This window comes from Mercenaria mercenaria, chromosome 9 (assembly GCF_021730395.1).
Source record: "Mercenaria mercenaria strain notata chromosome 9, MADL_Memer_1, whole genome shotgun sequence".
In the NCBI taxonomy this organism is placed as follows: domain Eukaryota; kingdom Metazoa; phylum Mollusca; class Bivalvia; order Venerida; family Veneridae; genus Mercenaria; species Mercenaria mercenaria.
This window is the reverse complement of record NC_069369.1, coordinates 37,025,770-37,039,727: the sequence shown is the minus strand read 5'-3', so window position 1 is coordinate 37,039,727 and position 13,958 is coordinate 37,025,770. Positions and strand designations below refer to the sequence as shown.

The following is a 13,958-nucleotide window of genomic DNA, read 5'->3' as shown; positions in this document are numbered from 1 at the left end:
TTAAATGATTTAAGTGAAAGTTGTGTGTGAGTTAAATTTTTACAAGTATTTTTAAAACTTTTTTTTTTTATGTTTTATAAATTTATAATGAGAATATGTTTTAACAAGTGAAAATGGATCTAAGTGCAAATGGAATGAAATGAAATCATTTGAGTCTTGCAAAACATTTGTAGAGTTGTCTAGCCAGAGGTGATTTTATTGTTATGGTATTGGTCGCTCAACCTGGAAGTTGTTGGTTTTGAGCCCCACTTGGTCATGACCACACCTCATATATAGAAGTACTGTTTTTTCCATGAGACGGTCTTGAAAGTGTTTCAAATAAGATAAGTTAATATTAAGATTGTAAAACTGATGTTGAGTAACTTAAACTCTGTACCTGTTCACTGAACATAAACCATACACAGCAAGAGGCTATTAGCATAGTTATGGTTCTGATGCAAACTGTGAGTATTAAATGTCAACTTGTTTTCTTTGAAAGGCAAATATCTTTCATCAGTTAGTTGTTTGTGAAAATACAATTTGCACCATTTGAAGGATTGAGCTTCTAGTATATTTAATACTCCGAGGGAGGCAGACAATAAGCGGAAAAACAAGACCAATTCGAAGGACCCTTGAAGACCACCTGAGAGTTGTTCATGTCTGATTAATTACTCTTGTACTTTTCTTGGCTTATGTTTATTGCACTAACTAATAGTCTTAAGCCAGAAGTTCAGACAATGACTTGTAAATACAAAATTTTCCATTTGTCTTACTGTTCTTTTTTTAAAACGTTATCTTAATATAAAAAAAAAAATGTTTATTACACAGTTATAAAACTTGTACCATTTACCTGGAATGGAGAGTTTCTTCCCTTGGTTTTACATCGAAAACTTGGGTAACTCAGTTGTGCAGTGTCCTGATGAGCAGCAGAGTGCCCCTTGTTTCTTAATATAGAAAAAGCTATAGATTATATATCAGTTTCAGCAGAATCGAAAGCTTGTCACTGAGAAAGATGAAGTCAAGCCTAACTGTGCAAATGTTTATTATGTGTACCGGTATGTTCACCTGACTTGCTGAAACTTTTTTTTTACAATTAATCAGTTTCTTTTATAAGTGATATTACAGATGACCTAATGGAAAACTCACTGTTGATAAGTTCATATTTATGCAGTAAATAGCAGTTTTTGCAGGCAACACCCTATGGGCTTGCCTAAGTGAGAGAGTGTGTTTTAAAAGTGATTTTAGTTTAGTTTTGATTTTTTTATAATTATAGTTGAATATTTTCATCATATATCTTCATTTAATTTCCCAAAAATTCTGGCGCTCATAATTTTAACACAGCATGATGATTGCAAGTGTTTCTATTCTGAGTGCAGTGGGGACCAAGGTCTCTTTCCATAATTGTGTTCAACAATTCCTTCACCATTTTTGTTCATCTTTAATTTAGTTGAATTAAATTTAGTATGCTATTTAACTTTTTGTTTTTGTGATATATATATTTTTTGATTCCTTGATTGTGCAGTGTGAATGATTGGTTAGGGGAGGTAGTGTACTTTTCTGTTTTGTGGTTTTGGACCTGGTTTCATACCAGTGTGAAACAGTTTGATTGAAATGAGGTTTACATGTGAAAGAAAAGTTAGGTACATTTTTTTAAAAGAAGTTTTTCTGAAGGTACTAGTGCACAGTTGTGGCTGACACGAGCATTAAAATTTTATCAACCTTGGAAAAATGGTACTGACCAAGGGCGTAGCCTTATCTTGAAATCACTGGTCCAAGGTCAGTGAAACCTCATAATGACCAAACATAGAAGGCAACAAAAATTATTTTAAATTAAATCTAACTTTTTTTTTATGATTTTTGTTTCGCCCACAGGTCAGTTTGACATAATAACATTCTGCTTACTTGTATCCTAACAATTTACTGGTGACGATTTTCCCACAGGTCAATACATGTACATGTTTTAGGCTCCAGCCTTAGGTCAGCACAACAGTATGATCATTATTCTAGTGACTGTGAATAGACCAATGGAAATGACTGTAGATATATAGTTTCGATAATACGATTATGTGTATATTTTAAGGTGATACAAATTTTCTGGCACATTATAATGACTTACTTAAATAATATGATTAATTTGATGTCATACTTTGAGGAGCAGGGGGGCCTCCGTGGCCGAGTGGTTAAGGTCGCTGACTTCGAATCACTTGCCCCTCACCACTGTGGGTTTGAGCCTCATGCGGGGTGTTGAATTCTTCATTTGAGGAAGCCATCCAGCTGGCTTACGGAAGGTCGGTGGTTCTACCCAGGTGTCCACCCGTGATGAAATAATACACGAAGGGGCACCTGGGGTCTTCCTCCACCATCAAAGCTGTAAAATCGCCATATGACCTATAATTGTATCAGTGCGACGTTAAACCCAACAAAATAAAATAAATTGAGGAGCAGTGTATTTAGATCTCATGTGGAAAGGCATCCACTGTTTTACTCTGTATGACCATCATCGTAATAAACACCAGCTACATTATTATGTTTTTCTGTGAAGTATTGAAACGTTTATAGTAATACCTGGTAATTTCAGAGTGAAAAATACCACATACATTTTTCACTGGTACACGGAAGTATTTCTCGGGTAAAAATTTGGCAAATTCCGAAGTTGTTTGTTTTTCATGTAAAATCAAAAGATCTTTTTCTGATGAACACTAGATTTTATGTTATTGTTAGATTATATATGCCACTTTATAAAAAAAAACACATTGCATCTAATGTTCTCTCAGCAAAAGATCTTGAGTTGAAACAAACAGAATGATATTCTCTATTTCATAATGGAAAAAAAAATAAACAAACAAAAACAGGTGTCTTGACATAACTTGTACAGTAGCATATGTTTTATGTGATTTCTTTCATTATGATTTTATTTAATTTGAAGAGTTGTATGAGCCATGCCATGGGAAAACCAACATAGTGGGTATGCGACCAGCATGGATCCAGACCAGCCTGCGCATCCACGCAGTCTGGTCAGGATCCATGCTGTTCGCTAACAGTTTCTCCAATTCCAATAGGCTTTAAAAGCGAACAGCATGGAGCCTGACCAGACTGCGCGGATGCGCAGGCTGGTCTGGATCCATGCTGGTCGCATACCCACTGTGTTGGTTTTCTCATGGCACGGTTCGTATTATATTACGATTCACAACAAGATGTATTAGTTTTGTTGATTAACTTTATAGTCTCTTTGTGCATTTTCTTATTTCTAACTTGTTTTGATTTCGTTTCTAATACTTTTTTTATAATTATAATCTTTAAAAATACTGTGATACAAAAAGTTTGTTTTGAAGTGCAGGTTTTTGTTTGGTTAATTTCATAAAACAAAAAGGAGAGATATAAAACCTTAGTGAGAAAATTATTTTAATTTTGTATTTCATTAGAATAAAAACTGTGACATATTTTTCTATCAGTGATAATAACATGTTGCCATAGAAACAATATCTTTGCAAATTTCAAGGAAAGGCTTTTTGATACCATTTTTGATACCAGTGTTTTGTTTGTCTCAAAAAATATCTAGTCATTGAAGAATTAAAGGACTTACTTTGTTTTATGACATGTAACATCAGTGCATTCATTTTTATGATTCTGTTGAAGACATTTCTTTAACTTCAGTAGTATCGAAGGTCTCCACTCAGGATGAAAAACCTTTTCAGATTAAAAATAAAACTTTTCTCAAAATGATGCACAAACTTAGAAGTAGATCCCAACTTTCATTGTGTGACCTAGTGGTTCAGGCAGATAACTTTGAAACACTTGCCTTAAGTGGTGTGGCCTAAAAACCTCGCCCAGGATGTAGCATTCTGTTATGTGCAGAATTATCCAGGCGTCTTGTGGGAGGTCCGAGGTTCTGTTTGTCCACCCGTATGGAGAGGCATCTGGGATCTTCTTCTACCATAGAAAGCTGGATAGTCACCATATGACCTATAATTGTGACGGTTTGACATTAAACCCAACTAACTTTCCTTACAAAAGTTGCATCTTGTAGGCGAATTTCATAGTTTGCATGTTCTTTTTTTTTCCCACCAGTTGTGGTTCAACATTTAGCTGTAACTATTGAATTGAGCTTTTTGCGGTGGATTCGTGATAAATTCTTTCAGCGAAATGCGATGTAAAGTCTCACATCTGATGGAAATTACGAAAATTGCCAAAAATGGAAATTCGGCATCTTGAGTGGTGACCGCCAATATGCTAAAGTTATCTAATCAAAACCTCATGCAGTTTTTGAATTTGAAATAAAAGAATCCATCCAATATTAACCTTTAGCATGCTAGATAAATTGTCGTCTGCTGGAAATGTCGTCTGCTAAAATTGTATAGTTCATTCAATTTGCTCAAAAATTGGAAGAAATATTGTCAGAGTAGCAAACAGCTTGGAACCTGATCAGACGCCGATTTAATCGGCGTCTGATCTGGTTCCAAGCAGTTTGCAAAGGCTGTTAAATTCACCTGCAGCAGGCTAAGGGTTAATTTAGCTTTAGATATGACAAAACTTGTGGAAGACGTACATGAGAAGATCTGTTTAACTTCTTTTAAACTGTTGGATATATCTTTTACAACCATTATCCTGGAAGTAGTTGTAGTTGTGTATTTAAAGTTTAGGAAATTGTTATTTAAATTCCTGGTACATATGTTTTCTTTAATATTGAAATACATACCTTATGCAAGAGGATAAATTGTAGCAAATTTTCTTTAATAAACATCTGAAAAACTGGAAATTACTCTTTTCTTTGTGCAAGTCTGTATAATTTGGTATTTGTATGGTATGAGTTTTTTTATGCCCATTGCAACAATATTTCCCATAAAAAATGATAGTCAGTTCTAACACGCAGTATAAGATTATGTATCTGTGCTCATATAAACCAACAACTTTCCCACATAAATCAGTAGTGCAGGATGTATGACTTTTGACGGAACTATTGCCTAGCCCGAGGATCAATCTCATCACCTCTTGATTCAGTCTCTTGCTGTACACGTACTAAGCTAACCAGTGGGGTGAAGATTGAGAGAAGAGACAGTGAGCTTGAGCCCAGCTTGAAGCATTTTGTCAGTTAAGCAAGCAGTCTGAGATTGAAAATATAAAGAAAGCCTTTACCAAAATAGTGCCTGAAGGAAAGCACCTTGGGGTGTTTCTCCACTAAAAGTGGGAAGTTGACCAAATTACATCAAGACCTAAATTTTGAAGGTTTAATATTCATTTGAAGCAGCTTAAACACTGGCATATAACTGCTTAAAAATTTCCATTAAGCATATTCCCAAACTTCTTGAAAATCTATCTTGAAATCGTGGATGTAGTAATGCCCCTGACCAGAATTATAAGTTTATCCCTCGTATTTAATTTGTGTAAAAATCTTTTATACAAGGAGTTTTACTAAATGCCATTTGAAAATACATCTTAATACATGATACAAGAGGTGATAATAATCCAGGAGAATTTGTGAGAGTGAATAGCCTTAAAGATTTACATCTCCATTTATGCCGATTGGCCACAGTTTCGTCTGTGAAAGTTACAACAATTCCAGAAACGTGGTTGTACTTGCAAAAAATTCAAGAAATACTGTTCGAATACTGTGAAATCATTTTTAGCTCATCTGATTTTTTGAAAAAAAATGATGAGTTATTGTCATCACTTGAGCGGTTGTCGGCGTCGGCGTCCGCGTTGCCTGGTTAAGTTTTATGTTTAGGTCAGCTTTTCTCCTAAACTATCAAAGCTATTGCTTTGAAACTTGGAATACTTGTTCACCATCATAAGCTGACCCTGTATAGCAAGAAACATAACTTCATCTTGCTTTTTGCAAGATTTATGGCCCCTTTTGTACTTAGAAAATATCAGATTTCTTGGTTAAGTTTTATGTTTAGGTCAACTTTTCTCCTAAACTATCAAAGCTTTTGCTTTGAAACTTGGAATACTTGTTCACCATCATAAGCAGAACCTGTACATCAAGAAACATAACTCCATCTTGCTTTTTGCAAGAATTATTGCCCCTTTTGGACTTAGAAAATCAGTTTTCTTGGTTAAGTTTTATGTTTAGGTCAGCTTTTATCCTAAACTATCAAAGCTATTCCTTTAAAACTTGCAACACTTGTTCACCATCATAAGCTGACCCTGTACAGCAAGAAACATAACTCCATCCTGCTTTTTGCAAGATTTATGGCCCCTTTTGGACTTAGAAAATATCAGATTTCTTGGTTAAGTTTTATGTTTAGGTCAACTTTTTCTCTTAAACTATCAAAGCTATTGCTTTAAAACTTGCAACTCTTGTTCACCATCATAAGCTGACCCTGTACAGCAAGCAACATAACTCCATCCTGCTTTTTGCAATAATTATTGCCCCTTTTGGACTTAGAAAAATCATTTTCTTGGTTGAATACTATGTTTAAGTCAACTTTTCTCATAAACTATCAAAGCTATTGCTTTAAAACCTGCAACAGTTTTTCACCATCATAAGTGGACACTGTACATCAAGAAACATAACTCTATCCTGCTTTTTGCAAGAGTGATGGCCCTTTTTAGACTTAGAAAATCATGGGTAGGACAATATTTCTATTATACAAAAAAAATCAGATGAGCGTCAGCACCCGCAAGGCGGTGCTCTTGTTTATACTCGGGGCGACTAGATTTTGTGGACTTCTTCATTGAAGAAAATGATTCATTCATTTCATGTTCAAAAGTTAAAAAAAAATTGATGTTAACTCCTCGATTATTTATTCTGTGAATAACAATGAACGAAATACAACAAACACATTTTGTAACCTTCACTTAGAATGAAATATGGAACATGGCCTTCAAGGAAGAAAAAACGTAACCTTTTATGTAACATTATCTTTCACATCTGTTTGTCACATCATCAAGATCTGGTTTGGACTTTTAATTCAGAAACAATACAAACATGTTATTAAAGATGCCATTAAAGGGACATGTTCAGAGAATGTACAAAACAATAATTAAATTTTCAGAATAACAATTCATTTATAACATCAAATTTCACAAGTCAGTATTTTTTAGTTTGCATATTTGATTTGCTTATATTTTACATCACACTTGCACTACGTGACTAACAACTGCTGCGAAAAATGATGGAAAGCTGTACCCGAGCAACTGAAGACAAGGGCCATAACTCTTGTGCTGTGATGGTGAATCAATCTTGTCATTAATGAAATTGCCTGTGATCCTATGGCAACACACTTTTCTATGCAAGTTTCATGAAAATTGTTCAAGAAATTAGGTCTAAAATAAATGCATACATGTACACTATTAACAACTGTGAAGGACATATTTACTCACCACACCTTACAAAAGCAATGTACATTACTGTACTTGTACATGTTGTTATATACATTTGGCGTATAGTTGGATTCAATATGATCCTAAGATAAAGGTTATGCACCTGATAAAAAAGCTGTATAATTACACAATTTGGGTGTGTTGAAACAGAAAATACTTCAAAAAGAAGTGCAATTATCTTTCAAAAACTTGTACACAACCATTTTCCAACATCGGCCCTATTCACCGCATATGTTTATAACCTTCATCAGTAAGGACTTTATTTATATATAAGTTTTCAAGGCAATTCCTCAAGGCTCATAGAACTCTCACAATGCTAAAAATGTAAAACCTGTAGGAATTTAATAAACAATTTGAATTTGAACATTCATTCTTGCATGAAATTGCTGTTCTTGTCACTTTTCAGGGGAGTTTTAACAGGAGAGAAAAACGTGTATCAACAGAGAGATTCTCGCGCTCACATGCTGTTATAACACCATTTTATACATGAGCATTCTGTGGCAAAGCTTAAACAAATTACGGCCCCAAAACGTATACTTCAAAAGGAAATGACGTCAACGTGAAAAACAATGCAGACATTCCTGCACATTTTATGAAAATTTAGTGACGTTGCAGGACAGTGTTTTTGTTTATTAGGTTTTACGTATTTTATGCTAGAATAGCCTTAGCGCATGTTCATTTCGTGATGTAACACCTTCAAAATCCCTCAGGCTCGGGCACCAACCAATCCCTGTAAATGTTGTAACAGGAAAAAACATGCGTTGCCCCTATAACTTTATTGGTGCAAGACTGCCCATCATTTCGCAGACTCCACCAATTACAATGTTGGTACACTTCATTGAATATGACTATAACTTTTATCTGTAAAGACTCGAAGAATCCTAAGTTTTTATTTTTAGCTCTAGTGGCCCTTAAAAGGGGTAAAGCAGAATCATTTGAAGAAAGTTGAGAGCACTTTGCCAGGATGACACTGACAAAGTTTGGTGTACCAGTAATTCTGACCAGTAGTTTCAGAGGAGATGGAGACGATGTTTATGTTATTGTTAACTGTGGAGGATGGACAACGGACCATCCATCTATACTAATAGCACACCCTGAACCTTAGATTCAGGTAAGCTAACAAATTCAAGAGCAAAGACTCAATTTATTGAGGGGTGTTCAATAGATACCCGTAAAACTGTTCTCATTCTTAACATATCAGCAAAAATCGATGGAAATGTATAATGTAGGTAAGGAGATTTTTTTGTCGACATGTCAAAATTCTGATTTCTTTGGATAAATATCATTAAAGTGAATTCTAGTACCCCATGATGTCATCCAGCCCAATTTTGCCTCCTTTCCCATTTTAAATTTGCTAAAACTTTACTTGCAATATATTTACTTTTAAACTTTTAAAAGCAAAGTCTGCTTAAATTTCGTGAAAATTTACTGGAAATGTAAGCATTAGACCAATAATGTCAAATTAGATTTGTGACATCATTAAAATGTTTGACAGCCATACTGTGTTGGTAATTGCCTGAAAACCAGTGTACAACGGAGATATGCAACAATTTGTGTTTTTATTTAATCAAGCATCAAAAGGCAAAAGCTTTATGGGACAATGTCCTGAAAGAAAACAACATTTTAAATGTGGTACGGGAGGTTTAAAAGAAGTGAGGAGAGTCTTGTTGAAGACTAGCACTTCTGACGACAGAAGACAGTAGTTTTGAAAATGAAAGAACTTATGTGGAGAGGGAAATCGAAGTTCGATGTCATATTTTAATCAATATTACAAGAATATTATATCAACAGGTTTTATTTGTTCGTAGAAAGCTATAAAAAATGCATTTAATGGCAGGAATATTAAACTGCTCTTCCAGTCATTTCAGCAACGGACAGGCATAAACGTAGAGCCACTAGCCTCACAAAGCTGAGGAGCCAGACATTCAGTCGGCAATCTTATCCACTTCGCCACAAAGGCTGGCACATTATGTATGTTTCATAAAGTGTATTTAAAGATATACCTGACATTGAAAAGAACAACCCACAGCTTGGATGTTACAATCATTTATTACAATATAATCAAACTTGTATTATTCAGCACTAAAATACATGCAAATCTGTTTTCTCTTAAGTTACCAAAAACCATTACATATTTCAAGAGTTGTTGTAATTCAGAGAAAAAATAATCATTTCCTGTATATACACAATATATCCTCACCGGAATGAAAACTAATACAAAACACCTCATCTTTGTTACCTTGGTTATATGTCATAGGCATTACTACATGTAATTCACAATTATGTACTACTTGAATTTACTAAAATGCAGTGATTTTGAAATCTTATTTCTAAAACAATTAACTGTGAAGTCCAAATTCAGCAAGCACACGATCATATGAATGACTAGATTTCACTGACAAAAAAATCAGCATTACTAGCATTTCATTAATGATTTTCAGTCATTAACAAAATACATTGGTTTGATATGAAAAATAGCTGGACTATACAAATATTGATGTACCTGCTTAGAAAATATACACATATTTATAGCTTTAAACCTTTTGCATAAATATTTATCAGCCTTGCGTAAAAAATCTTACTGCATAGCTGAAAAGATAAGAATTCAAGGATTCAGGAAATAATTGCATTAGTCACATTCAAAATGAGGAATTGGCACAGGAGGGCTTTGTAATATTTTATGATAACTGAAACAAGTTATGAAAATATAAGCAATAACTCAAATGGGTTATAAACTGCGATAACTTGAAACAGTTACACCCGACTGCTAATAGCAGTCATAGTATTCATACTGATGAAATTTTTCTGAGCCATTATTAGTTACAAGATGAAGATTCCTGAAAGTTTTCAGAAACAAAATTCTGCCATCCATGCACATTTGACACAGCCAGAGCAAGATGAAAATATAGCATTTTAAAGCCCAAGTTTCAGACTTTTAACTTTCCTAACCATGGGCCCTATATAAATCATGTGTTACTCTTCAGGCCTATTACAAAATAAATACTAAATTGTAATCAAAACTATGAATTCTTCTTTCGTAAATGCCAGATATTACTTCGATGTAACATCTGATACTTTTTACAGTATGTTCCTTTGCTTGCAAATGTTAAGAAAAAATGACCAAAAAAATAATCTTTCTTGGTATAAAAACTGTTATTGGCAATTCTTTAGTTTTGGAATGCACCTCATTTGTAAGCACATACACCATTTCATTTTACAATGGGAAATTTAAGTCAATTCAACATCTACCTCGTATATCAATTTCCTGTTCTCAAAATTACATAAAAAGGAATATCCAATAACTTACATTATTCTTTGATCATTACAATAGAAACCTATTTTTTTCTGCACTGTAACATTCTAAATATGACATAGATCTTTCAATCAAATTCTTATCTACTGTGCAAAACAATAAGATGTTACAGAATTCTGAAAAGCATCTGTTCTTGATAAATCTATTTTTTTGTTCCTCATTTTTTCTTCTTCTCTAGATTTATACTTTATCTCCTAATCAGGATTTAAATACGCCTACAAGGGCTGGTCTTAGAGTCCTTTCATGCAGTTTATAGCCAGTTTTCTGAACATCTGCAATTGTGTCCGCTTTACTCTCACCCTGTGCTGGCACCTGGAAAAGTGCCTCATGAAAGAAGGGATCAAACTTATCCCCAATAGCAGGTTCTATCTTCACAAGTCCATGCTTTCCAAAAACTTTAATCATTTGTTTATTGGTCATAGAAAGTCCATCAAAGAGTGACTTTAGATGCTGATTTCTGTCTAATTCTTCTTTAGGTACAGTGTCCATAGCTTGATTCAAGATATCCGCTACATCTAAGAGGTCTTTACAGAAACCTTGAATTCCAAACACTTTTGTCTCTTCCACCTGTTTCTTCATTCTAGTACGAACATTTTCTGTTTCTGCCAGTGCACGCATGTATTTATCCTAAAATAAGATGTACATATTATTATAGTTACATGTATCTCAAAAACAGTACTAAATGTATTTCAAAATGAATATAATTATACACACATGTCTTTTTCATCACAAATATTATTTGAATCACTCTCAAGAGCTTCCTGGAAACACCAGCATTTATAGTGTCTATAATCCATCTCTTTTTCACCAGATAAAATGCTATACCTTCATTTCTTTGAAATCTTTTTGCAGCTTTTCATTTTCTTTGGTTAATTTTTCTTCAAGCTCAGAGGGTCCAGTTGGGGTCTCAGTTTTTTTACTAGTACTCTCTTCTTCACCTTTCTTCTCAGGATCTGGGACAGATTTAGGATTATCTGACCCTACTTTGTTCTCTGATACAGTAGTTGAAAATGAATATAAACCTTGTCTGAAATTTGACAAAAATATAAATTATTTTAATTAAAATATAATTCAAGCAGAAAAAACATTATATATTTTCAGGTGTGAACAGTGAGTGACACTGGCTGTGCAAGTGTTAAAACAGAAATCTGAAAAACTAGAACACACTGTGTTTTTTCCCCACTGATTTGGGAATGGGGCCGGGCCTTTACAATTGGAACAAGAGCTGTGACAAAATGCCCCCGAAGCGTGCCCAACCAATATGTCATAGTGTGACCTTAACGTTGACCCAAGAGATCTGGGTCATTGACACAATCTACCCTTGGGATTAGATGAACATTTGTGCAAACTTATTCAAAATCCCTCCGTGCCAAAAAGGTATGGACCGGACACAAAAAGAATCTCACATCATTTTGTGACCTTGATCTGAGAGACCCAGGTCATAAGCGTGACACACCTTCTCAATATGGTTAACGTGTCAAATTATTTTTATATCCCCCTTGATGAATGATGAAGTTACAGCCCATGCAGACAAGAATTTACATGGACACAAATGGTGAGATTTTAATATGCCCGCCTTCGCAATGCCAGTGTATAATATACTTTAATCTAGGCTTATAGACTACCATTCAATGCGCGTGTACGTTCAATGTGGCAGAATTATTTTAATGCTGATGGTGCTCTGTTACGTAAAGCATCCAGATGATTCAGATTTTGTTTACTCTAGTTTCTGGAATTTCATATGCACTAAAAAATTATCAGACATGTGTATATGCATTATTTCAAAGCATAATTTACGCTAATATGCATCTTATCTGGAGCCCTGGACTATATAGTACCGGATCATCAACTCCTATGATATTGATAAAAATCCAAGTTTGGTACCCGCATACGATATGCGCAGTGCAAAGCAGGGATCAATTTGCAGGGAAGTGTGCCATACAAGTAAGATTGATCGAATTATGATAATTATTGATTTCTCGTCGGAACTCGAACGTCAGTTGTCAGGACAGGTGTCATTTGACAGAATGGTTACAGAATCATTAACTGATACCAGGGATTCATAGGTAGGTGCTAATTTAAAAGCTAAATTGACTTTTGTTTTCTAGTGTCAATTTTACAGATGCATGCACATCTTCTTATTTTAAGAGCATCGATGATAAAAAAAAATGCATTTTTAAAACACGCTGAATTTGTTACAAAATGTGTTTAATGATCTTGACTCACCTATGCTCAATACATGTTAAAATGCTAAAATATATTCACTAAACTTAACCAAGGGTGAAGGAGAGTGGGGTGGGTGGGGGGTCCTGACCCCAAGTGTTTGTCACTCTGTGATCTGATCACAGGCGAGCACCTGGGTAGAACCACTGACCTACCATAAGCCACCTTGATGGCTTCCTCACATGAAGAATTCAATGTCCTGAGCGAAACTCAAACCCACATCAGTGAAGGGCAAGTGATTCGAGGTCAGCGACCTTAACACTTGGCCACAGAGGCCCCTTACTGCATTGATACTAATGACAGTTAAGTTTTAAACCTAATAAAACATATTTAATGATTGAGACGCATGTTCAGCAGGCTTTAAAAGGCTAAAAATTTTGACTGAAATTTGACAGGGATGTAGAACACAACTTGAATGGAGGTGTGTCTGTGTTCTTTAATGTTTCGACAGTGTCAGTGTTGTCATTATTAGCAAACTGGGCAACATTTGTCGTTTCAAACCTTTTAACATAATCATTTGGTTATTTATCAATAGAGGTTAAAATAATCATACAAGGAGAGCAATTTTCGTACTTGATACACATGCCCCAACTTCAGCTTTGAGTTTCAATGTCAAGGCAGCGGACATATGACTTCGCGAACAAAAACATCTGTCATTTATCAAAGTTAACCGTAAAGAATGAACACAATTACCAAAGACAGTGTTTGAACAAATAAGTAATTAACGTAAATATACCTTTTTTGCGCCCTGCTGAATAAGACAGTTCTAGAAAAACGAGTTAATTTAGTAAGTGTCCGCACACTCGTGGGGGCTGCCATGTTTATGTAATTTCAAGCGGGATGTTCCTATTTTTATGGTAAACCTGATGCAATAGAATAAATATTTTCAAAGCTTCTTTTAAATGACTTTTAAAAGTCGTTAGCACTGTTATTGCATAAAGAACAATTTTAGATTCAATGAATTAGAGCAAAAATAAAATATTACAAAACATTTTAGCAATAAATACAATATGCTACTTTTACATCTACACCGCGTTTGTTTTATCCTGTAACATAATGAAAATGATTTTATTTAAAAAGTAGTAGATTCCCTCTAAATACGTTGTCAGGGAGAAAGAAA

The 13,958-nt window shown here is 34.5% G+C and overlaps 1 protein-coding gene across 1 annotated transcript; it reads right to left on the bottom strand.

Moving 5' to 3' along the window:
* Nucleotides 1–9,332: 9,332 nt before the first annotated feature.
* Nucleotides 9,333–13,844, bottom strand: LOC123546961 (grpE protein homolog 1, mitochondrial-like). Its single transcript, XM_045333653.2, has 3 exons — nucleotides 13,575–13,844; nucleotides 11,441–11,642; nucleotides 9,333–11,242 (listed from the first exon to the last, which is right to left on the bottom strand). Exons 1-3 carry the CDS (start codon nucleotides 13,655–13,657, stop codon nucleotides 10,814–10,816), a joined length of 714 nt encoding a protein of 237 aa, XP_045189588.2. The 5' UTR covers nucleotides 13,658–13,844; the 3' UTR covers nucleotides 9,333–10,813.
* Between the last annotated feature and the right edge of the window lie 114 nt (nucleotides 13,845–13,958).

Bases quoted from the DNA above. Each gene is read 5' to 3' on its own strand.
- LOC123546961 (XM_045333653.2), bottom strand. From the start codon at position 13,657: ATGGCAGCCCCCACGAGTGTGCGGACACTTACTAAATTAACTCGTTTT. The intron at 11,643-13,574 runs GTATATTTACGT...GTCAAATTTCAG, and splicing joins TTCAGCAGGGCGCAAAAAAG to ACAAGGTTTATATTCATTTT. The intron at 11,243-11,440 runs GTATAGCATTTT...ATCTTATTTTAG, and splicing joins AAGATTTCAAAGAAATGAAG to GATAAATACATGCGTGCACT.